General features: G+C 34.8%; 1 protein-coding gene across 1 annotated transcript; it reads right to left on the bottom strand.

The window, feature by feature from the left end:
• Nucleotides 1-24,092: 24,092 nt before the first annotated feature.
• Nucleotides 24,093-25,149, bottom strand: LOC129231229 (uncharacterized). Its single transcript, XM_054865493.1, has one exon. It carries the CDS (start codon nt 25,017-25,019, stop codon nt 24,093-24,095), a length of 927 nt encoding a protein of 308 aa, XP_054721468.1. The 5' UTR covers nt 25,020-25,149.
• Between the last annotated feature and the right edge of the window lie 2,229 nt (nt 25,150-27,378).

Below are 27,378 nucleotides of genomic sequence, written 5' to 3'. Positions count from 1 at the left end.
TCAGCCACACTCAAAAGATAAAAATCATCTCAGATATTAAGTATAAAAAATAACTACCCATCTAGAAAAAACGGGAAATTCCGCTGCAACGTCCCCCATATGAAAAAGAATACAACAATCGAATGGATATCGTTTAAAAAAATGATAAACGCAAAAACAGTTCCCAGAATAAGCGAAAATCACCTCCTCCCCTCCTGATGCAAAATAAACACGTTCTTCAACTAAAGTGACTAAACACTCTTTAAAGAACCAAAAACAATTCTTTGCAATTTAAAATATTTCACCAAATGAACAAAAAATACAATAAAGAACATTAACAGTAGTAAACAAATAATCACGCAACTGCATTGTTATGACCAATGTCGCCAAGCCACCACGTTCCTGTATTCCAGTCGATCAGTGAGCGAAGCGAACTCTGACCGATTAGCGGTCATCTTTTGAACGAAAAAGTCATATATTTTCCTAATTTATTCTTTCCACCAAAGATAAAAATCTCCCAATGCACTGATCTTGTGTACGGAGCTACCCTATTGTAATTTATCTGGACGAAAATAAAATTTGTTTCGTCTTTAAATTCCATCATCTTTTCCTTTATTAATGTACTGATTAATTTGATAATCCTTAAAGTATTCTTGCCATTGGTGCTAAAACTCAGATGGATTTGAAACGAGAAACAAATGTTGTTATGTACGGTGCTATCTGATCATTTGGTTAGGAAAACCTAAAGCACCGATCCGGTCACATGGTTTAACTACTACTAAAAATACGCGTTTTGTGAGAACCAAGTGAAAGAAATCCGATTTCTTCCAGTACTTTACTTTAAAATATATCACTGGATCTAAAATCGTTGCTTTCAAGAAATGAAGGCTTCACTCTCGCTCTCTTTCTACGTTTTATCTATTCTCAATTGACATATCACAGTACGAAATTTCATTACAAGAAGCAGAGCTGGCTTTCTTATTGTTCTTTGGCATTGGGTTAAATATTTATTTCAGTTCTCGCTCAACAATAGGTTAAAATAAATATTAACCATTTGGGAGATATAACCATCCAAAGTTTAAATTAATTAATTGACTAACAAAAACGTTTCCGATTCGATCCATCGCGCTTCAAAACCATGCTTGCCACAACTTAATTACACACAAAAAATTTGATCAAAATCGGTACAGCCGTTTAATAGCCTTATGGTGACAAACGTTCGCACAGAAAATTTTTATACATTAAGATGGCCTTACAATCGCATTTTGAAGGCTTGAATTTCAGAAAATATTCGGGCAAGGGTCCCCATTCCGCCTTTCTTTTATATCATAAGCAATTGGGTTTTTTAAACTACATTAACAAAAAGTTTGAGTGGAATGGCTCCTAAATATAAAATAAGTTTTTAAGACAATAATTTTCAAACTTTGACCTATTTTTTTTATAAAAAAAGAATCGATCTGGGACAGTCTCTGACATTAAAGTCAATAAATATAGCCTATAATTGCGTTTTTATGGCTTCAATTTCTAGAATTTTAAACCGAGACCTCTATTTTCCCCTAACATTAACAAAGAAAGCTTAAAACGGCGTTTTTAAACTACAAATTTCAATTTTTTTCCGGGGGAGAACCCCCCTTTCTATCAGGTCATTTTCCCCCTTCAATGTGCCGCCCCCTCCCGCCTCCCCCACCACCAAAAAAAACTTCTTTTTGATTGCGCTACTGGTCATGAAATATTTTTTTCCTAGCAATTAAGTGAATTAGGAACTCAAGTGCCAATAGTTAGTACAAAAATTTAATTCCATGAATTCAATTACTTGTCTGAGAATATTTCATGAATAAAAGGGCCACGCACAACTGTGCATCGCCGACGTCTATTTTTGCTCTCACGCCGCCACTGTTCTTCATCCTCATATGTTAATGTTCAACTCTCCTTAATTAATTTTTAAAGGAAAAGTGAAACTTGAATTAAAGTAAATTCACTCTTTCTTATGCATTTACACAATTTTTTGTAATTTTGTTTTCTCTATGACTGTCCCTTAAATAGAGTGTCCCTTATTTATAGGCAAATACCTGGAGGTCCCTAGGTCCCTATTCAAAGGGATTGGGACCAGAAGAAATCTCCTTTAAATAGAGGTGTCCCTTAAGGGAGGTTCTACTATATTAGAGTTATTACTCCAATAAAATAAATTAATCTAAATTCTATAAATAAATTTCACCTCTTTTTCCATCCAAAAGAAACCTAAAAAATATTCATTACTAGCTGCATTGCCAGCGTTGCACGATCTACCTCGAAAATAAAAGTTGCGTCAAGTGACGCATGTTCAACAGTCAGAGTTAAATAAAAGAAAAGAAAAAAAAAGTATAAAATTTCCCGTCAACGTGTAGAATATAGCAATTTCATGCCTAAAAATGTTCATTTTGTACCTTTTTAAATTTTTTTAAAATTCCAAAAATTCAATAATTGTTATTAATAGTCTTAACAATCCGTTTCACCGATTTTTTTGGTGAAAACCGCCTGGGGGGGGGGGGGGTTGACGAAAAAATCCTATGTGAATTCCTCAAAGGAACATACACACACAAATACATACATATAAAAAACAAAACAATCACGAAGATGTATCTTCATATGCTTTTTTTACTCTAGCACTCTAGCATATCAAATACACAAAACGAAACATAAAATAATAAACCAAATTTAAAATTAAGATTTAGAAGTAGGCTCTCGAGACTCGATTTGTTTATCCTTTCTCTGAGCTTCAAACCGAAGAAAGCAAGTCGAAAATCTTTTTTCGACACCTTTATTTCATGTTTCTTGTTGGGAATCCGGAATTTAAAAGAGTAAAAGAAAAAAAAAAAAAAAAAAAAAAATGGAAAAATGCTCTTATATAGGTTTTGTGTTTCTGTGTTTTACTGAAGTCATGCACAGTAGAAGTTTTGTTGGAAGTCGGGTTGTTGAAAAGCCATAAGAAAATATTTTTGAGAAGACGGGAGCCGAGTTCCTGCACCAACGACGCGACGTAGTCAGGATTTTACTTCGGAGAGGAACAAAAATGATACAAATTGATAATATTTAGTATTGGTTTTGCACATATATAATTGTACATATAAAGTCAAAAAAAAAAAAAAAAAAAAAAAAAAAAAAGAGAGAGAGAGAGAAAGAGAAAATCCCCAGCCCAATAACAGACATCTTCAAACCTGATTTTTCTCAAAACCATCTAACAAACTAATGGTTCTGGTTTTTAAAATGTTTTTTCTTCAACCAACTTTTAACAAAAGGGCTTAGACCATGCCTTGGCTTTGGAGTGACTTCATATTAAGTGTATTTTGTCGTAACAGCAATTTTTTGTGAAATGATAATATATGGTGATTTTTTAAAAAAAAAAAATATTTTAATGACAAAGGGGAGGGGAGGGGTCCCGTCATTTGAGAATTTTCTAGTGGAGGGGGAGGGAGAAGGGTATGAATTCAATGCCTTTTATAGGAGAAAAGTATCAAAATACAAGCAAAAATGCATAATTACATTATGTTTTTAAAACCCAGGGGGAGTCAATTGACCTCCCTGATTGCCCAAATGACGGGCCTGTGGGAGAGGATGGGATGTTGTAAAATTCTATTACACTAGGATTAGGAAATATGTACATAATTATAATTTGAGCCTTCATTTATCCTCCGAATAGGAAATTTGTGTGAAAAGTGAACGTTTTCATTTTTGATTTTTTTTTTACTCTTTTCGGGGAGGGTCGACCCCATGAACCCTTTCCTTAGCTACGCCACTGTCCTAAACCTCTCTTCAATCTTATGTGAATTTTTGAACATTAGACGAAAATTTAGACTGTTCACCTAGGAAATTGTCTAAAACAATCCGAATTCTTCCGCCAGAAATTAAGCCCTGCCGATTTGATTTTAGTTCTCACTAGGACTAGGCCTGAAAACTGGGGCACTCCGAACTTCAATTTTTGTAAGTGAGAATTTGCCAAATAAAACTTTGAATTTTTTCCGATTGATGAAATATGAACTTTTACACATAGATACCTACATCTAACAAAAGAGATTAAAGCATCATTTTTTTTTTAAATCAAAATGCAAGATTTTGTAATCGAAAGCATTTAAAAGTGTAATTTTTAAAATGTGGTCTCTAAATTTGCCGTATCCTCCGATAAAGTTTACCGAATGAAGAATTTTTTGGAAGATCAGTGACCTCTCGTGACCTGCAAGAAAACGAAAATTGTTAGTCGCAAGTGGCCGGTAGGTAATTTTAGCTTAGTAAACACTATTATTACTAACCATTTTATCCATGCCTTTTTTTACGGAAACAAAAAGGCACTTCACTGAAAAGTAAGTGAAAGAAAGTATTGGGATTTGCGACCGAGATGCAATTCATTCATTTGCATTTCTTCATCTCCCTTCACAACCTCAAGCGTTCAAATTCTTAGACCATAATAATGTTCAAATCCAAGAGGGACTAGTTCTTGAGGGAGTGGTAGAAGAGGGAAACAAATAATGGCTTTTCGATTCATTGGTTGTAAGGAATACTGCTTGAGAACTTGCGAGGTAAAAAGAATAAGTGCGGAAAAATAAAAATGATTTGTTTCGAAAAAAAAAAAAGTAAAAAATAAATTAAAAAAAAACTTCTGGTAATAATTATTTACTTAGTATTTTATTAAGTCGCCAAAGACGCTTAGTTGTCCAGTGATGAGTGGTTATTCTCAGGTCTCATAATCATATCCTGTCTGCCCGTCAAAGAGCTTCGCATGCTAACGTCAGAAAAAGTGTTTCAATATTTTGGTTTATTAGAAATAGTTTCGAAAGACACGGTCTTGGAATGTGTCGCTGTTCTGCTACGAAAAATGTTAAACCTTACCTTAAGCAATAGATCCTGCTTTTACGACGAAAACTCTTCCTAAATGCGGAGCTGCGTAATTTCTTTGAATTTGCTCTCTTGTTTTTGAAGAATCAGATTTGGCATTTTGACAACTCCTTTCAACCATATTTTCTCCGGTTGCACAAATTCAGTATTCATGCTGTGCCTCCTGTTGCTCATTACCTGAAACCAATCACAAGAAGCTTCGCCCTCTTTAGAATCATCGCGGGAAAGAAACACCCTTTTGTACATCTGCACTGTTTCCATTTTTTGTCATATAAGACGCAAGATTTGTTTTCCCTATTAGTGGGGAGGGAGAGAGACTGCGCGGGGGAAGGGGGGCTTAATAGACTCAACTCCTACAGTATTGTGCCATACTATGTTTTTAAGTGTTTCATTTTCTTACAATTGGCATTTTACTTTAGAATTGCAATCAATCTTTACAGAAAATAAAAAATTACCATTAAATCAGTCAAGTTTTTAATTTGCAATTTTGTGAAGATGAAATCTAAGCCAGAAATAAGAGGTTATTAATGAACAGAACTAGGACGTTGATGAAATCTCCCCTCCTTTTTTTTTTTGCATTTTTGGCCGTTTTGTCCGTTATAGGGCACTTTCATGATTTTTTATTTCATCCATACCAGCGTTTTTCAAACTTTTTTTGACCAATCGACAGGCTAAAACTGATGCTGTTTTGCTTCTTTCTTAAAAAAAAAAAAAAAAAAAAAAAAAAAAAAAAAAAAACTTGCGTTTGTGGAATGGATAAAAACTTCATTTTCTTTTAACTGACCGATAAGGTTTTTTTCCTCCCCCACCTTTATTTTCTCTCTTTCTCACTTTTTTTTTTGTTAAAAAAAAATCTTTCGACACAAAGACCTTGAAATACTCGAGAAAAAAAATTTGCCAACTGCCAAGGTTTCCCCCCTTTTTTATTAAATAATAAATAAATAAGTAAATATATAAATGAAACTTGACTTGGTGCTAAAGAACTGTAACAAAAACTATTTAAATGCTAAAGACAAGTAATTATTATAAAAGTTATACTAAGTAATAAACACGCCTGAAAAATCATAGAAAAGTACTAAAATTAATCACAAAATTCACGTAAAAGATGTACAAGATATTACTATATTATATATTATTACGGTGTTTTCGTTTTTTGACGAATTCAATTTTTTTAACGTGGATGAGTCAAAATTTCTGAGGACCTGTCAAGAGACCGGTACTGATCCGCCGGACCCCATCGATTGGGAATCCTTAATCTATACTATTAAAACCGTTGCGCGTTTGTATGTCTGTAACCCAGCTTTATGCCACCTCCGGACTGGAAGTGGCTATGTCTACTAGGTCAATACTGGTATCGTTGGATACAGGACACCAAAAAGAAGTGATTTTGCTTTGTCTCAGGGGCCGGACATTCAGTCTTGAGGATGTCAGGGCACACTGAAGAACATTTAAGTCAATAATTGTCACCCATCGAAAGCGGAGCCCCCAAGTCTTTCTAAAATTAATACTAGTATTATAATTACTGTGCGCGTCTGTCACCCAAGCTCCTCCGGACTGTCAATGTGTACCAGCTCAATACTAGTACCATTGGATACAGGACATCCAACGGAAGTTATTCCGCCGTCTCACCCCTCTAAACCTTTAAGTACCGAAGATTAGGGGCCGGAGATCTAGGGGTAAAAGCATTAAAATCATCAATTGTCATCCGGTGCCATTAAATCACTGCAGATGGCGAACGGTGGTCAGCGAGCGAAGCGAGCAATGCCCCCTAGTTTCATAATGTTTTTGAACATTATCAGGTTTTTCCCCAGGCAATGTAACAGAAGGAACGCAAAGGAGTTTGTCGAGTAGGACGATGTAAGGCCCCTATAGTGGAGGCCTTACATCCACTATAGGGGCTCTAGGACGATGAGGTGTTTGGCATGAGGAGGCATTATGCTTTTTACACAAAGTTTGTTTTTCGTGCATGGAATTAAGGTCACATTCTCTCCCTTACGTTGAAACGCAGTGTAAACTTTTGGAACTGAAGAAACAGACATAACATTTCAAGCTAAATCTGGTTCATGGAAAAATCAAATGCAAGGGAATAAAAACAAAGCTCAAAATTTTAGAACTTCTTCCGACTCGAGGCCTCCCTCGTTGCTGGGTTTTGCGGTACGTAGTTACGCCACAGAGCTGCATTGCTCGAGTTGCACCTCGAAAATAAAGTTGTATCAAGCGACACATGTTTAACGATCAGGTTTAAATAAAAGAAAAAAAAAATAATGGAAAAATTCCCCATCAACTTGTAGAAAAGAGCCATTTACTCAAAATTTAAATTTAAACCTCGTGATTTTTTTTTTTAATTTCTAAAAATTTAGTTATCAATAGTCATCAACATTCCGTTCCAGGGATTATATGGCAAGAGCCCCCCCCCCCCCCAAGGGGGTTCGATCACCCCTCCCCGCTTATTGGATGAAAAACCCCTACATGAATTCCTGAACATCAAAGGAACTCTCTGCCAAGTTTGGCAAATGAATCGTCGTAAACTGGATTTGTTTACGAAGAACTACTGGTAGAGTTTTTCGCTCCCCCTACCCCATAAGGAGGAAAAACCCTGTCCCGTCTAAGACGATTCCTGAGCATCAAAGAACTTTTGTGCCAAAGTTGGCAAAGATCTGATCCAAAACTGCGGATATTATCAGGAAAACTCCTTTATGAAGGGAGGAGCCTTTACATACGGGGGGGGGGGGATGAAAGCCCCAATGGAGTTCAAACCCAGTTTGTGCATAGTAACGTATTATAATTGATTTACCATTCCATCTGTCCATCTGTCTCACTAGTTGCATTCTTAGCTGAAATATCATTCAACACGTATGTCAACATGCCCCGTATCGCTAGGAATACAATAGTAAATGAAGCGAAAAAATCCAACCTTTATCATCAATATCAGTGTATTTTCTGTCTGTACTTCAGGGCATCTAATCAAGTGATATAAGAAAAGAGTATTTTTGTTCAATGCACCTCAAAAAACTTTCTGAAAACGTTTCATGCTTTTGTGTTAGTTGCTTAAAAATACAGGAAACTTTGATGTAAACAGAGCTTATAAGTTCATGATATCAATATCAAAGACTAATGCCGTGGACAATCTAAACGGCAGTATCTGCAGGAATGAGTGAGATACTTGAAGAAACGCGTTTTGGATCACGGGACGCGGGAGCGTCCCGGCCCCCAAGAAAACTAAGCGTCAGCAGCCAATACAAGCAAATCCATCGCCAAGAAAGACGAAAGAAAAAACGCGACTAAGGAACAGTTTACACGACAGAACAAGTTGGGGGTTTTTCACCCCTGTGTATCTCAGCCCCATGAAGAATTCCGGAGTTGATTTTTGGTATACTCAATCTCTAGGGTCCCCTGATGGCATAAGCCGAAATACAATCCCCAGGACCATCAGGAAGAGGAGAAATTCAAGTTTGAAAATCGCTGTTCAAAAAAGTTTTCGCTTTCTTTGACAGAGCTACAGCCCAGACGAAAAGACGAATCAAGCTGAAATTTCGCACACACATTCCTTGTGCCCTACTGATGTGCCTTTTGTGACATTTAACTCCCCTTCCCCTCATTTTTACCCTCCAAATTGTACCTTCCCGGTGTTATGTCACAGCCCCCCGGGGTACTATGGTAATGACTTTTTGTATACATATTCTTCGGGGGTCATTGAGTACATTTACGAAAATTCAACCCACAGGGACATCATGGGCTGGAGTAATTAAAGTTTGAAAATCACTAATTTCCCCTAAATTCTTATGTACTGATTCTCAACTCATAGGGTTTGCTAATCTCTGACTTCAATTGCAAGGTTAGAACAGATCTAAGATCTAACAGTTATTCAAAAGTTGTCTTAGGAAATGAAATCCCCCCCCCCCCAATCAAGACTAATAAAACAGATCCAAACAGTTGCAACTGGACGTTAAATCGCGGGTATCACAAATTTGCCACAGCGACTGCGCATGCGCGCTCATTGGACTTTCTGTTTTAAGATTCTATATTGTTTGTTTATATTTAAGCATAGAAACAAATTAATGAATGAGATTAGAATACAAGTTCCGTTATACTCAGTTTAACGGAACATACTCAGTTACATACTCAGTTCCGTTGATATGAAATTTCCTTCCTTCCTGTTTTTCAGTTTTGATATATTTCAAGGGAAAGAATTCTTAAATGTCAGTGAAACTGGGGTTAAACATTAGAATATTTTGCGTAACATATTATATGAAACTGTACGCATATGAATATGATACATCTTAACTTTATAATTGAAAGCGAAAAACAGTTTACAAACATAACACACTATGAATTGAAAATATATGAAATATGTGTGTGGACATCCGTGTTTTGCAGTAATTTGTTAACAAAATTTTTGCAATTAATTTAAAAATGACTTTTGAAATAAGCTAAGTTCGCGTTCATGCGCAGTCGCTGTGGCAAATATGTGATACCGGCGATGTGGCAAATTTATGATATCTACGATTTGACGTTGAATGCAGTTGCATACATACCCCTTCCCCCCTGTAACAGCCCCCCGGTGGGCTGTGATAATGATTTTTTGTATACATATTCTTGGGGGTCCATTGAGGACATCTACAAAATTTCAACCTCCAGGGACATCATGAACGGGAGTAAATAAAGTTTGAAAATCACTAATTTCCGCTAACGCTGAAGCGTAAGCGAAACAAGTCAAATCCTCAAGTGTGGCCATGCATAGATCTTCTGACACATTTAAAATAGGGAATTTAAAGCAGAGTAAGTGCTCCAGTAGTCAGCCAGTCTCAGGTTGTTGGCCACAAGGACATAAAACTACTTATAAATAGTATATGTATAACTCAAAATCAGATTTGATGCATTCCCACACACACATTCATTTACTCACTCCCAATTATTATCCAATAACAGTTAAGTTCATCAAATAGTAATTCAAATAAAGTATCGAAATACAGCGACAACTTAGCAGTGTTGAGTAAAAATTCCTTTTCGAACATGAGTTATTTTTTCTAAAAAAAATGTTTAAATTTTCTGCCTTATTTTTTTTTTCGACAAATATAGTCATTTCGTCATTTTATTGCTTCTAATGCTGCTTTTAATTTAGAATTCTCGAAAACAGGTGCTGTAAATTTCGTCTATCGTTGCGTTCAGAAAAATAAGTTCTAATACTCAACGTGTCATTACCAAATGGCGATTTCTCATTTTTCTTATCAAGCTATCATACGTTGATGAAATTGATAAAACAAATGATTTGATTTCAATTCGTATTCATTCGGCAGTAAACATTCTAATTGTAAGGTATTAAGATACGATACTACAATAGTTCCGTTAGCTCAAGTTATTTCAATAAGTTAAACCTGTGTTTTTTCTTTTTGTTGCTCAATATGCTAAACTATTTGCTTCACCAAAGGTTCAAGAAGCCTGTATTTTATTAAGGTTAATTATTTCAAATGTTGCTACCACTTCTTTCTACTGCTTCTATAACGAAAAATTCAACTTCTTGGGTTTTCTATTCTAGGAAATCAATACTTATTGCTTGTTTAAAATGATACTTACTTTTTTCAAAATTGCATTACGTAGCTACAAATTCCATTTCAGTTTATTCATCGTTTACTAATATTCTCTTTGAAAGCTGTAATATTATCTTCATGACACCCCCCCCCATTTCCCAATTACAATATACCTAGATCCAGACCCGTCATTTGGGCAATCACGGGAGGGGGGGGGGCAATTGATCTCTCAGGTTTTCTAAAAAAATAATGCAATTATATATTTTGATGCTTTTTTCACATAAAATGCATAGAATTCAAATCCTAAGCCCTTCTTCCACCGAAAAACTTTGAAAATACGGACGAACTTACATAATTCATCTAACTCTAGTTCGTTCACAAAGACGTACATAGTTTTTTATGACAAATTTTGTTTTAGATGCGACTTTGATTGCTAATCTTTTACGTAAACGGACTTTTACTTGCATTGTTTTGAGATGAAGTTACTTCCAAAACTACAATCTTAATTTTATGCTCCGTATCTTGTACGTATGTTGAAGTTTCATTCTAATGAACATAAGACCAGTCAAGTGTCAATCATATCGATCAATAAGTCGCTATCTTTATCGGTCATGAATTTCATTAGCTGTTTTGTTCATGGTAACAAAAACAGTTGATACAGAAACCGTTTTGAACCAAGGGGGAAAGGGGGAGAGTTCAAATTCTCATGTTTTGAAAGTTTTCAAAACTCCCCCCCCCCTCCAAAAAAAAAAAAAAAAAAAAAGAAAGAAAAATCTGGTTAAACCCTGGTCTTTTCCATTTATCAAACTTCTACTTTCGCAGATGTGATATCATTTTAGTTTGCGGTGTAGAACAGGAGTTCTCAAACTTTCAGGCTCTGCACCCCCTCCCCCTTTGAAGACTGACATAAGGTCACGCCCCCTCATATGTGGTTAACACATTTATAAGGTCACGTCCTCCTCACCCCCAAAACGTGCTTAATACAAACAGTATAATAGGAAACCTTTGCTTTTATTTCCCATCTGCTTAAAGTTACGAACTGTAATATTTTGTAAATAGTTACGTGTACATAATATCAATACAAAAAGATGTGATATCTCATCAAAAACAACCCTGTTGTAAAAATTTCCCCGCCAAGCAAACCCTTAACTTTTCCTCACAAAAAAGAAGGCCTTCACACATTCTAAACCCAAAAACCCTCAGCCTTAAAAAGTTATTATATCTAGTTTGCCCGCCAAGTATCTGCCAAAATATCATCCTCCCTCTTCTCTTTCATCACACCTACTTCCAATTAGAACCTCCTCCCACCTTGAACTTCTCAGAAATATGGATAGATCCTTCAAATTGTTTATCCTGTTTAGCGGGAAGCTTTTCAAAGTGAAATGGTTCTTGGTGAGCAAAAAGCTTCCCGACAAACAAGATAAACAATTTAAAGGATATATCCATATTTCTGAGGAGTTGAAGGTGGGAGGAGGTTCTAATGGAAGTAGGTGTGATGAAAGAGAGGGGAGGATGATATTTTAGCAGATACTTGGCGGGAAAACTAGATATAACTTTTTAAGGCTGAGGGTTTTTGGGTTTAGGATGTGTGAGGACCTTTTTTGTGAAAAAATATTAAAGGTGTACTTGGCGGGGAAATTTTTACAACGGGGTTGTTTTTCATTATTCAATACTTACGATAAGGAAATGTTAGAATTTGACGTTTTATTTTTCGCTCTTTTTTTTCAGCAGAAGCCAAATTAGCAAGTTTCTACAACAAAGCACGTACAAGATGACAAAAAAAAAAAATTTGCTGTTACTGCCTTTACCTGCACACGGCAGAGTAAATCCGCCATACATTGTCAAAAATAAGTCTTTTTCATAACTCGTAACCGTTTCGTCAGCGTTCGAGAATTACCAATTTTATTATCATTACATACTGTAAAAGTACCGTACTGTTTAATTGTATGTCCCTCCCTCTCATTGATTTTGGGCATCGTAACAGTATTTCATGTTGAGTAAAACAGCTTTAAAAAAAGTTGCAGTAAAAATTCAGTTATATATGAAAGAAATGATAATGTATAGTTAAGGAATGGTTAAAAACAATTTGAGAAGTCTTTTCCACAGTGCGAAACTATCTTACGCAAGGGGTAGTGGATCGCATCCCTCGCGTAAGTCCAGACTCGACTGTATCTTGGATTGAACCAACGTACAATTAATCACAGATTACTAAAATTGTTAAAAAATATAGTAAATTATGAGGAAACTAATTTTTATTTTTAATGTACCGTTTTAAACCCGCCATATCTCACTCAGTTAGTATACATAAAAAGTAAATATGTAACAGTAATAGTAAAAATTCAAATAATAAGTCAAAGTCCTTTCAGAGAAGTCCAGGTCTCGTTTGTCTCGGTCGAAATCCAAACTTCAGAAAAACTTTCCTCGCTTCCTTTCCAGTTTGCATTTAAAATTGGGATTTAAACTGGTTTTGAGAAGACCATCAGTATCTTAGCGGATAGAAGGAAATCCTCTATTGATTTAATTTGTTTTGTTTACAATGATAAGGCATTGACCTGAGGCGCTTTTGACTTTTCAAAGGTTGCGGACTGAAATAAATATTTTACAGGAAGATTGAGTTTTAGACTGTGGCTTGACTTTAACCCTCCAGAACTGGTACAAAATACTCACACCCTGAAAATTTTTTCCTTCATTTTTTTCCAGAAAATATTTTGTTTCATCAAATGTTATGGCGTTTAGAGTAAATATTTTTTTGTAATGGGGCTGCGCGTATTGGCTTCTAACCATTCTCAGACCTAGTAGGATCCCCCATATGGCATCCAATCTTTCATGAGCTACCATTAAGTTAGTTACATGTGCCATTGTCAGTGGCACAGATCATTTTGACGCCTTGTTTCGCACCCGATGAGGACACCTGAGCTCTCTTCGATGCAAAACTACATCACAGATTTAATTTTGCCGAGGTCATTCAGAGCCAAATGAAGGTTCAAGGGATCTTTCACATGACGCATAAGCATAAGACATGGCCACTGACGATTTTCTGCATCTAGAAATTCCGACTGGCCACCGTGGGTCAGAATCTATTACTATTATAGTGTTGTTTTTGTATGTTTCAATCCTTCAAAGAATTCCGTACTTAAAAACTGTTAAGTGTAAAAGGTCTAGCAATATCGCTGCAACAAATGAATGTGGAAAAATGTTCAATGTTTAAAAATTGAGTAAATAGATTAGAGAAATTCGGAGGAAGCTTAAATTACTTCAGTAAAGTGCATCATTTCAATAAAACAAAAAGAAAAAAATGTTTTCCGATTCTGTATTTATATTAGAGTATCGAAAAAACTTTTAGAAATTCAAAATTTCCAGTGGATAAAAAGTTGCCTCTACAGACCCACATATGCCACAAAACCCTAATTGAATCAAAAAATATTTAGGCACACTGACAAGGCGTACAATTTATAATTTTCTACAATATTTTTTTCTAATTGAAAATCATTATGGATTTTTTTAAAGCTTCATGTTGACCACTGACAATGAACTTACGCAATATTTAGGCCTCCCGCATAGTGAAAATTTCATTGTGAACAAATTTCATTGAAGACAAGAAGAAATGCTTTGACAATACTTCTGCTGGTTCTTATGAAAACTGACCTAAATTAAAATACGACTACCGTTTGCCCCAGCATCCACCAGTTTTTGGAAAGGCCCCCCTTCCCCCCTCATGTTTTTCAGTTTCGGCAATTTGATTGGCATTATTTTGATTTGGAGGGGAACAGAGCATTACACTATAGTTCGTTTCAATCTAAGTTGGCACTGAAGGGAAAGCTATGCGAGCCGAATTGCAGCCGTTGTCAAGGGAACGAGGTTACTCTGCGTAAGGCGCGTGCCAGTCAGCGGCGCGACTTGCCGAATTTGGCGAGGGAAATTTTTTTTTTAAATATCAAGAATGAAACAACTATCCTTGAATTTTTCAAAGAAATTAGATTTGTCTCTAATATATTTTTATCACAAATGCAAGGCTGTGAGTGGGATTTCATTTTGCAGCGGCGGAGAGCTATCGGTCAGCAAAGTAATTAACAAATAATACTGAATGATTAAAAAATAGCAGGAAAACAAATAAAAAGTAATAATTAAAAGAAGAGAAAATGCTTTGAAAGACGCATGCTCCGACTCGGGTGATTTCTTCATTCGCTGATAAAAAGCATGTGCCCTCTCGTCAAAATACTAACCATCCAGTTTATATATCATCTATTTCAAAGGAAAAGATAAGACGACCGAAGTTGGTAGAGGTAAGGATGACGTTAGTACAACAGCTGTGAACATTTGCCCATGGTAATAATGGGTGCCAAAGGCATCGAAAAGAACCGCGTTCTTTTCAGAAGTATAACAAATGAAAAACTATCAGGTACGTTCTCCAAAGCGCATCTTCGTTTTTCTACTGCAGATTAAAGTTCATCAACAAGCCTTTAGCGAAAAAATAAATGTAAATTTTCAATCCTTGCCTGCAATTTTATTAGTTTGTTAAGAAGTGGATCTTGTACCCTGCCTCTGACATGGAAATGGTATTCCATATGTGCTTCCTCTTATCCATATCTTATACATATATAAATCTATAGCTTCTTTACAACTTTTGCTTTCAGAAAAAATGACTAAATTAAACTGAAATTGCCATTTAAAAATAGCTTTCGGGACAAAATTGATTGCATGTTTGAATAATCTGCTACCTTTGTTACCCCCCATATACTTTACATCTGTTTTGAATAACTTCTCTTGAATTTTTCACATGCACTCGACTTGCTCTCTGGAGTTGAGAAATGCGTCCTAAGTTCGTTTAAATCTTTGCAACAAAAAAGGAATCCTTAATATTTATACATTATTTTCCATAATTCCGCTGATTTAAAAATCCAAGTGCGCCAATGCCAACCATTACTTCGGAATTAGGAAAAGCTGCCATTATGTCTTTTTATACATATGTGTATAAATCAAAGAAGTACCTTTGTGCAGAAAAGAAAAAGAAAATGTAACAGCGTTAAATCGTTCAAAAGAGAACTACAGACACCTGTTTTGAGGTTTCAAGGATCCCCTTTTTCATCGGAAAAAAAAAGATTGTGCTCACTTTTCTGCGTTAAAACTGGGTGTTCCTTGAAACCCCGAAACATGTGTTTGCAATTCTCGGCAAATTTGTGTAACGCAACGTTGTTTTATTATCTAAAATAATATACTTCAACCCTGTATAGGCGTTTTCCTTTTATACACTCTAGTAATAACGGTAAAGATCAAAGATTAAATCTCCAGTTTTGGGAAAAAAAGATTGCGCTTTTAAAAATATTCTATTCAAATAAAAAACTTAGAAACTTCATGGAAACAATTAGCTATTACTGCATTCCGGAGCTTAGAGAAGACATTAATTTTGAATTTTCAAAACAAGGTCGATTTTAAGCTAACTTATTTATGAAAAAATTTAAAAATAATAAACGAAAATGCATTGAGGTTTGTGCAAATAGAAAAGTTATTGCTCTCAATTTTGCGTGACTGTGAAAGTATATGATTAACCCCGAATCTCAATTTATTAAAAATTATTTTACTTACCTTAGCGTAGTTAATGTAGCCTACTTTATAGGTATACTTTGGGAGTGAGTAAATTTACTTCCTATAAAAAAATAATTTAAGGCAGGGGTTCTAAACCTGGAGGGGGGGGAGGAATTAATTTCGTATTTCGAGGGAGATGTGTATGTTTCAAATTGAAAATGAAAAAGTAAAACTTCTTCATCCAGCAGTTCATCGTTGTAAACTTGTAATAGTGTATCTGTACATACGTGAGAGCATTATTTTTTTTTCCCATAAACTCTTCAAACGATAGAAAAAAAAAAAAAAGACTTTTTCCGTAGCAAGTTGTACCCTTTCACACAACAAGTATTCGCTACATTCAAACTTCGGGTTTCTTTCATTTTTTCACAATAATTTTCTTGAAGTTTGGGCTCATTATGTAAAAAACAAAGCTATTTAAAACTACCAAATAATAAATCTCAAATTCAAAGGAAAAAAAAAAATATCCCGGTGTATTTGTAATTGCAGCAAGTAAATAATTGAAAACTAATATTTTCATTTCATTTTTTATTTCTTACTCACGAAAACTGTTTTTAAAAATGTATTCAATTGCTTGGAAATAACGATGGAAAGCATAAATGAGAAAACAGACAGACAGAAATGCTTTGACCACAATGTGGAGAGTACATTTAAGAGTCATAATGACAATCAGATGTTTTTCCTTGGACGATGCGAAGTGGGGAGAAACGAGTTCTGGGGGTTTACCGGCCCACAGGAAGCCCGCCAAGTTAACCTTGAAAACTCAAGTCTTCGCCAAGACAGAAGTCGAGTTACGGCGCTTTGATTTTCCTTTCATAATCAAATCCTTACAAATTAAATATATTTAACACACAACAACTTCAACTATCTGTCACAATCACATACATTCTCCATTATTGTCACATCATTTATGAATTTACACCCGTTTAAACCTCCAAATTTACTAGAACTACTTCTCATCGCGGAGTAGCACATCTCGTACCTTTCCCTTCAGTGCCAACAGAGAGATGTTTAAAAACAAATATTTGTGACAAAGGAAAGAATGGGTGTGTGTGGGGGGGGGGGGGGAATAGCATTTAAAATATTAAAAAATCAAATTTTTATTCAATTTTTCACTTATTTTTCAATGAGAAACAAGAATATTACTATTACTAATACCCGTATCAGAAAATATGCTCACGTCTTAAACTAAAAGAAAAATCTTTGAAGCGTCGCACGTTGCATACAAATAGCACAACTGATTTTCAGTACAGAAACTTACATTCACAGATGTAGTTAAGTATGAAAATGAAATTAAACGAGTTTATAATCTAGCATTAACACATTTAGTTTTCGTGTTGAGTTTTCATATTCAATTCTTTTAATAATATGCTGCTAGTTAAAATTAATTTCTTACAGTATAATAAAAAAGAAGTCAAATACTTATTCATAAAGGAACGTAAACCTTATTAAAAATATTTCATTGGAAGAAAAAATTTAAATCAACATTTAGAAAAGAAAAAAAAAACTTTCTATTGGAAATACTTTAACTTAAAAAATCCTTATTAGCAGTATATTACAAGAACTGAACACGAAACTTAAGACAAAACCAAAAATCCCATACATTCTATATTATTAACACTTAATTTCATTTCCAATCTTAATTACCATGTGTGTGAACATAGGCTTCTTTACTGAAGATTTGCGATGCGTATTCAACGGTTAGTGCTTCCAAGATTTTTTTTCCTTTTAATTTTTAATACGTGAACATATTTTCGGGTTTTGAGCTCATATGTCTAGTGGTATTTTTTTATCAACTTGAAATTTCGAATTTCCAATTTTTTTTTTTTTTTTTTGATACACTACTCGCAGCGGTCGGCTACTTAAATTGACTGAAGATCTACTTTCCGAATTCGGTGAATACGACGATCGATTTTCAGTGGGGGGGGGGGGGGGGGTGTTAAACGGCCGTGTTACATTCGCGGTTGAGATTATGTTGACTTCAAATTATAGGCAAAATCTTATCAAAATAGACTTTACTACTTATTAAATAGTTGCCTTAATTTCATAAAATAATGTTATGTGAACACTGTTAACTCGCATAGAAATATTTTCACCCATAAGTATATTGCTTGTTTCAAATTGATAAAATAGTGACCGTAAAAAGTTCCGCTGAACAAAAAAGTTTAGAAAATTTTCAAATAATTCGGACGTTAAACCTAATTTTGTTTCAGAAAATGGTACTCCAATAGAAACCAGGAAAAAATATTGACCCGATCGACTGAAAATAGGCTCGAGATCGACCGACCGATCGCGATCGACGGGTTATCAACAGCTGCACTACTGTATATAGAGCTATATCAGGGGTGAATTGATAACTATTCAGAATCGGAATGCCAATTGAATCCCGAGTTGTGAACAACTTAGTTTGAAAAGGAAATTCATCCAGAAAAGCAGCACAGGAACGGTGCGGCGTACCAACACCAAGTCCTTCTTGAGCTAATTATACTGTGCAGAAGGGTGGGCTGAAAAACTAATTTCGATTATGGGAGTGCGTAAAAGGTGTCATTGGTGGAGCAAAATGCGCATAAAAAGGCCATTTTAGACATCTACCACAAATGCTTTGAAGTTTCGACCAAATTCTGTTTATTGATGTTTTTAACAAAATAAAAAGTATACTATTTTTGTGATGAGTGGAACAGAAATTGGTGGCTCTTAATTCCTGTTAAAAATTGAAGGTGTGTGGAATAATTCCGCCCTTTGCGACAAATGCATATTGTTTTGGCAATTTTCCGTTTTTCATCGTTATGAAGTTTGTTAAAACTTTGAAATTTCGTTTAACCTATTTATCTGAAATAGAATGGATTTTTGAACGCATGGCGTTATAATTTGACTACTTGTTGCATATAAATTATAAAATATGCTATTAGAAAACTGTTCTGTTTGCTTTGCGTTCAAAATCGACGGAAACAAACCAGAACGCACAATCACCGGTAGATTTTTTAAACAAGAACAAAGTAACTATTTTTAAACTAATAGCAGTCGGGTGAAACTGTACTCCCGTAAGAACAAGCCAAAAGTGAACTGCAACATTTGGCCTGCATTTTTCGTACTAAAAAAGGCTTTCAGATTTTGTCAACTACTTGATACGATATATATATATATATATACAGTCGACGCTCATTATAACGACCACACATTATAAAGATCATCCCATTATAACGACCAGTGGTAAAATTCCCCATTTTGTTCCTATGAACTCGACGTTAATTTGCCTTCGTTATGACGATCGTTCTGTATCGTATAATACAATACAACGACCGAATGCAGCGGACGCTATTTCTGGTGTTCTTTCCAATAAAACAAATTTGTAGCTTGAATTAACTTTGTTTATTTACGGACATCTGCCTGAAGTTTTCAATGTCAAATCCAACTTTGAGAAGGGGTTGGGGGGAGGAAATTACCATTCACCACAGCTAGCACAGAAAAAATGGGAGGAAAATTCGAGAAATTTCCAGCTTCCTAAGAAAAGAGAGTTGACAGATGTGTTGCTAGTTTGGTGTTTGAATCTAGTGGTTTTTAAGATTTGGGGGTTCTCAAGGGACTTTTAAATGTTTCTTTGAAAAGCAAGAATAACGCAATTTATCACCTATATCTGAAACGGAAAATAATGTTTTGCAAAAATCACGTCTGCTAAAAAGGCAAAGATCTGTTTCTGGGTATATCTTCAGAAAATGTAATGGTAGCAGTAGTAGCAGATTTGTAAGTGTGTAACATTTTCCTCCCTATATTTTCTACTTGAAAATTTAATATTCTGTCATAGTATTTTGCACAAGATTTTTCTAAAAATTCCTATGATAAAAATAATTTGGACATTTAACTGGAATGTTTGAAAAAGTACCTTTTTTTTGGAACAACGGGGCATGCATGATGACTGTGTATATATTTTAAAATTATACCTCTTATAACGACCACTCGTTATAAAGACCTTTTTCTCTGGAGCGGAGATGGTCGTTATATCGAGCGTCGACTGTATATATATAAAAGGGGGAGGGGGAATTTATATACTTTTCGCTTCACAAGATTTACGCTTCAGTACATTTTTCTTATTAGATTATATTTTCTGAGCAAATTCTGTAAGCTTTGCGTTTCTAATTATGAAAGCCCATTTTTACTTCCAACGTAATATTGATTATTTTGTTAAGATATTTTGACCCTCTTATAACCTAGTCGCTGGGCAATTCCATGATAATGTTAACCAGATTACCAAGTTTTCAAAATTAAAATTTCTAAACAAATAAGGTATTTTAAAGGTAAAGATTTGTATATTTTGAAATGCCTGTTTGAAATTTGATGATTTCAGTTATATATAAGTTACAGAAGGTTAAACTAAGATCAACATCTTGAGTATCTTCAAACCATATTTGGTGACTCTCAAAGTTATATTTTTTCCAAAAATACATTCCAATATTATGAATTGAGATGAATAGCCATTTAAAGATAGTGTTGCTGGTGATGTTGAAAAAATGTGTCAAAATATAATTCATTTTGATTTGTAAAAGAATTCCTCTGGGATACATCAAGTGTTTTACGTCCGACATCAAAATGTGCGATTGATTATGCTGAGATAATTTTAAAGCTACATACATGTTTTTTTGGGTACAAAGCAAGATTTTCAATCTCATTGATTTAACCTATTTTCATTTTGTAGCAATAGCAAGTGAATATTTTTTATTAAAATCTAGGTGTCGGACGTAAAAATTTACTTCCGATACTGTTACATTCATTTAAACAGCATGTTTCCAACTGTTTCTCCTATTTTTGCCTTTAATTTCAAAGTTAAAGCAAAACATGCATAAAAAACAACTTGGTGATCTTACTGTATATACATATGGGGTTGAATGGGGTAAGTAGTACCCTTTATGAGAACAAATTTTGTATATAAAGGTGTGTTGAATGAATATAATACAGTTGATTAAGATCAATTTTGGCAAATTAGCCAAAACTTAGTTGAAAAAGAAATTGAAAACAGTAAATGACTGCGTCTATGTAAAGTTGGCAAAGGAATCATTATCCACGTTAGTCCCACAAATCTTAATGGTTTTCTTTGACATAAGTTTCTCAAATAACTAATCACCAGCTTTAGCAGTTTTGTAGCTGAACTATCAATCCCTACTAAATCATAGTTCTTATATTTCACTAATAAATATTTCAACAGAGTTGCTATTGATTTTCAAATCTACACTGTTCTGGGGGAACCACTTACCCCTTAGTGCATGGAACTCTTACAACGAAATTTCACGGGGTAAGTGGGACCCCTCCACTGAAACAGTATTTCAAAATTCTGGTTGCAGTATGCACTTTTAGTTACTGTACATGAAGGTTTCGTGATTATAAAAAATAAAAGCTAACCGGGAAACACTGAAAAAATGTTGCTTAAAAAAACAAACTATTTTTTGCGTAGTTTGGCTAAATTCTGACCTAGAAAAAAAATTCCACGACCCCCCCCCAAAAAAAAAAAAATTCCAAAACCAATCACCGATGAACCATGACATGATCAATGTAAAAAGCATAAAACCTAATGCTTTTTTCAGTTTTAGGGGGGGGGGGGATGACCCACCTCCCCCAACCGACCGTGCTTTTGAATTTACTTGGTAAATTTTGCTTCAGCAAAAACTTAATTTACATACCTACAACTGTAATCATTGTTCTGCATTTACATTTAAGAGCAATAGTTTACATCCAACATTAGCAATTTACGTCCGATACCAAGCTAATAATTTTTAAATAATTTTTTTCTTTATAATATCATTTGACAACTGAAATATGCTTCAATCTTATAATAATTCGTATACTTAAGAGTTAAGCTGTTTTTAAAATGAAAATGTAAGCCAATTCACAGAATTTAAGTGAACCATCAATTTTACTATTTGTGTGCTTACGTCCGACACCAATTCTAAATTTTTTTAAATTTATACTTTAGGACTATTTTGGAAAACTAACATGATTTTTCATTCATTGGGATGAATTAATTATCTTATAAATAAATTTAATCATTTTTGATCAGTTTGTATTTGGTAAATGGAATTAAAACTGATAAATTTTTTTTCATATTTTACGTCCGACACCATGAAATTGCCCAGCTGCCAAATTTAAGTAAAAATGTTACTTTCATTTTAATTAATGGTTCGCGTTTTAATTTTTTATTACTCTTATACAGGTATTTGATGAATTTATAACGCCAATGTTGTGCAATGATCAAAATATGAAAATAGGATCAACCCTAACGTTTTTAATACTTTGTACTTTGCTGTCAATGTCGAGGTTTTAGGCAAAAGTGTTGCTGAAAAATTAGTAAGATGCAGTTCATTCAAAAACTATTTGAAAATTCGCAATTGGTTTCCCTCTCGACGAGACAAAAGTGGCAAAAGAGCGTGGGAAATAAAGGGAAACACCAGATTAAATGCAAACGAATCTGATTCCACAGTTCGATGTGAAAATGAAACTGTACCATTTGTCAAAATATGAATACCTCATTTGCGAAATGTATGAAACTTAGAACAGTGCAAGAAGTACATTTGTGCCGAGAAGTAACGGGAAATAAAACCAACATTTTCAAGCACAAATATACAGATTTCTGTGTACACATGTTTCGGGGTTATTGGGAGCCCTTTTTCATTCAAAGTTGTGAGCTTTTGGATGTAAAGACATCCGGGGAAGCCAACCAGATGTCTTTACATCCAAAAGCTCAAAATTTCGAATTGAAAATTGGATTCCTGGATATTCCGAAGCACGTGCATTCGGTAATCTATTTCTGTGCTTTAAAACGTTGATTATTTCCTGTTAGTACTGTTTTAAACTCATTCAGTAAATTCAGTTGCGTAATTTGCAAAACAACTGTTGGAAAAATAAATAAAAAAATAAATGTTCAGTCTAAACATAGAACAAGATATTTTTTTCCCCATTGAACTTTGAGAATTCACGCCATATTTTGCCTGAGACTATTATACTTAGGGGTTTGACATTTAAAACAATTTCTTGAAGATTAAGTATATTTCTCTTGGCGTTATACAAATTTAAATGTCTAGTATTTCGATTATTACTTTTTGAAAAAATTTAAGTTAACAAAATTAGCGCTTATGTATATGTTATTGATTTACAATCTGGGGTCAAAATGACCCACTCCGTGGTTCTAGGTACACCAGAAGTCTCTCGGTTCTAGTGTTGTTAAACTTTTGAAGTGGTTCATTTCAACGAAATCGACCAAAGAGCATAAATCAGTCTTTAAAACCACTTAAAAATTTCTTTGAATTATGATTTTATACAAACTGCACTTAATATTTCTATTTCAAGAAAAACTTGAAAATTTATACTTAAGGGAAAATAAATATCACGATTAAACATTCTTTCAGTTCAATGCTAGAAATTTAATTTTTATACGCATCTAGAACTTTGAGCAGCAAGTTAAATTTGTGTTCTTTCCGTAAAAAGGAATTTCAAATTAATTGCTTGCCAACGGCAAGACATTACAGAACTTGGTATTTATGATTTATTTACCCATTGAAATTAAGTAGAACATTTAAAATTTCGACTTCTGGCTAGAAAAATTTCCGGGAGAAAACACGAGATAACTAAACAAAACTATGAAATACTCAGAAATAATGTTTTCTTTTCAATCTGCAATTCAGATTACTTTGAAATTTTCGCACTTTCTTAGAATAGGATTTTATTTTCGTGGCATAAGTGTAAATAAATACAATATGAAAACTAAACTGATATTAAGTGCATTAAAAGAACTTTATTGAAGTATAACAGACACAGAAAGTGAATATTAAAGCACAAATTGAATATTATAAATATAATTAAACTTTTAACATCAGATGGTTTAAAACAATTCAAAACCTCAGAAAATATCCTTCAAATCTACGGTCAACATGGCCTTAAGTCAACATCCGTTTAACGAATCACGCGAAGTTTACACAGTGGTATTGTGCATGTACAATAAAAACATTTAAGGCCAGATAACACCAATAATAACGCTTCTGATGTGCATATGAATTTAAAAAGTTGAGAGTTCCTTCTAATGCATTTTTCTTTTAAAAATAATATTCATAAAATGAGGAAGTTAAGTGCATAATTTAAAATTTAAAGTTCAGAAAGTTACTCTGTGCAGAAAACTGACGATTGAAGAGCAAAAACTTTACCTTCAGGGATTTTGAAGACTTCCTTCGTAAAGAGCCGATGTAGCCGGTACTGAGACCTCCGCAGTCCAAATTTGGAAAACAGTTGGGATGCTTCGGAATTTGAGCTAATGAGCTTTGTAACTATTCCCTCTTGCCGTTGGGTTTCACTTAAACTGTTCATTAAGCCATATACTAAGGAATATGCAGTTTCGTAATCGTCAGCATACACAGGGGCTATTAACCAATGCCCTTGCATGCTTCGTTTTATGCATGCGTATCCTGTTGTTTCGAAACGTCCGTCGCTGAAGCGTCGAAGAGCCATCAAGGTTAAAGTCCCTTCCTCTTTAATGGTTGATTGTACAATAGAGGTACGGTCGTACTGATGAATCGAAGAGTCATAACGAATGATATATTGCACTAATGGACCTTCAGGATCTATCATAACTGCTAATGGAGCGGGATCGGAACATGTTGCAGAATCATGTGGCATAATTGGCGTCAACGTCGAATATAAGTCCACAGTCCATTCGGCGTTCAGTACAAACCCTGCTTTTTCTTTGTAAAACGGAAGCATTTTGTCAGCAGTGCTTAAACTTATATTCCGGTTTCCTAAACGAGCAATTGCAGAGTCCCATAAAATTCTACCTAACCCTATTCCTCTGTGCTGCTGCTTGACTACGTACATTCCGATATAACCATGATTCTCTGAAAGAGCTATACCACAGCAGCAGCCAGCAATTTGTCCGTCGTCTGTGTTTTCAGCAACGAAAATTCCTCTTGGGTCGACATCAAACCATGTTCGAATTTCCGGATCTAGTCCCATTTCCCGGCCTTCAGAACGAGGTAGGTTTATTAGTTCAGGAATGTCTCCATATCTGAGATTGCGAATCAAGAAACGTGCCATTAATTTCAGAAATGGTCGAGGGTTTCGAAAAAAAATGTTAGGAACAACTTTAAAATCAAATACTTGAAAACGTTAAAAAGCTGGGCGTTTTAGGAAGGACAAGGAGCACTGCAAAATTAAAAACAGAGGCTTAAAGACACTGTCCTCAACCTACGGCGCACCGAGAGCTCCCACCAACGACCAAGAGTTGCAGCAGCAGACAGAAATAAATAACTTCTTGATGATGCAGGTTTGAGCATTATGGGATGTCAAGCTTAATTTGCATAATTTTCTCTATTCGTAAAGCTCATTTTGATTCATTAAACATAAATAATAATACAAAATTTTGAATCTTTTTGCGATAATATTTCTAGAATTTAATTTTTGTACATAAAATAAAACTCTACAATAATTACTTCATTTCAGAAAATATCATAAATAATTCAAGAGAGGCAAGTTAAACGTCCATCTTAGAGTTAGCTGCAGTCTTCCAAAAAGAAATCTTTTTTTTTTGTGTTTACAGTTGTTTGAATACGGTTTCATCATTTTCCCCTTTTGTTTAATTTTAACTGGATTTCAAGGCTGCGTTCGGAAATAATCCACCGGTTACACCGTGTGGTTAGTTCAGTGTAGTTATGACGTATCTGGAATTTCTCTAGGAAGCCTGGTAGAACAGTTATGTTTCCGAATGCTCGTGATTTCACCGCGGTAGTTCTAGTTCAGCAGCAAACGACGAGATTGGAAAGTCACGTGCGTTACGATCAAAACATGAAACACGACCGGATTGGCCAACACACACTTTATGACGTTTGTGATCTTGCTAACCGCTTCCTGACTGCGGTGCGACAGGTTGCTACCAAGTCGACCGCCAGAAAACGACCGCAGCGTTTTCGAACGTGGCTGAGTGGCGTCACCGGTTCCACCGCAAGCGTTTCCGAACGCCTGCGATGGCACCGAGGTGACCGATCCTTGTTTCCAAATGCACCCCAATTGTCTTGTTATGCGAAGTTGATGTTTTAGTTTTAGAGTGGCATTAAATTTTATAAGGGGGTCGTAGGTTCGATTCCCACCGATGTGCTGGGTGGTATCACCTTCTCTTCGTCATGTTACTCTTCCTTGTGTAAAGGCCCCTATAACTCTACCCTGTGTATTTGTCCGGAGAGAAGGCGCTTTGATCGCAGTTCTCTATTGCAAGTAAAGCTGCTCAGCTTCTTCTGTAATAGTAGCCAGTGCCGATTCTAGCAGGCAGAGACGCCCCAAATTTAAATTTTCGGGAGGACAAAAATCTTCAATTTGCAGAATGGAACTCTAAATTTCACCGAATGATGATAATTTTGCCAAATCATCCGACAAAATTTGCCAAATAAGGACATTTTTGGAATGTCACAGTGACTTCCCATCGAGGCACCCCTGCTAGCAGGTGTGCACCGCACGCGAGCGGCCAAAGCAGTAGGCGGCCGCAGGTCGCATGTAGTTTTATCAATGCAGAAAATTTCTTTTTACTAATTTCTCAAAGTAAAACTTATAATAAGTGGAATGTATATGTATATGCTGAATTTCATTGTGCATTAATGTTTATTGTTTGCGCCCCTTATTTTTACATTAGCACAGGCGTATACTGGAAAAAAAATAGAAGGAACGAAGTAAGATAATTAACTTAGTTTTAGTTCCTTTCTCCACGGTCCGGATCTATAAATTTTAGGCCTCCCTGCAAAAAAAAAAAAAAAAAAAAAAAAAAAAAAAAACAATAGGGTCCCTAACCGCAAACTAGACTTCCACCGCGTATAACGAATTTTTTTAAATTTGATTTCTGTTTGATTTTAACTGCTTCAATATTTCTACTTAAAGTCTGACTTTTTTTTAAATATTTTTATTTATTATTAGAGGATGGTTAAAATTAAACTGATAGTACTCAGAAACTTTTAGCTCCACCTCTACTGGACAGATTCGAATGAAACTGCTAATACAATATTATGCAGGTCATGTAGACGAGATTTTGGCAAAAAAAAAAAAAAAACGTAATTTGTTTGAAAATTTTTTTCTTGACTGAATTAGTACTGGAATTATGACAACACCTTAACTAATAGTGAAGATGCTGTCAAAACCTTTTCGTATATTCAATTTTCTGCTATCACAATGTTTTGTACATATTAAATAACTGAAATAAAATCACTAACTACTAATAGATTCGTTTTTTATTATTCGTAGTACAATATTTAGAATAGCGTATGATTTCTCTTCAAAAACTGCAATTATCTAGCAAAATTTTTTAGCAAATGTATACTAAAAATTCAAAAATGAGTTTTTTTTACGCTCAAATAAAAGTTAAAAGATCTGAGAAAAAATAACTGGATTGTATCTGACTTACATGATTTTTAAG

The sequence above is a fragment of the Uloborus diversus genome, chromosome 10, assembly GCF_026930045.1.
Source record: "Uloborus diversus isolate 005 chromosome 10, Udiv.v.3.1, whole genome shotgun sequence".
Taxonomy (NCBI): Eukaryota; Metazoa; Arthropoda; class Arachnida; order Araneae; family Uloboridae; genus Uloborus; species Uloborus diversus.
This window is presented reverse-complemented; position numbering and strand designations above follow the sequence as displayed.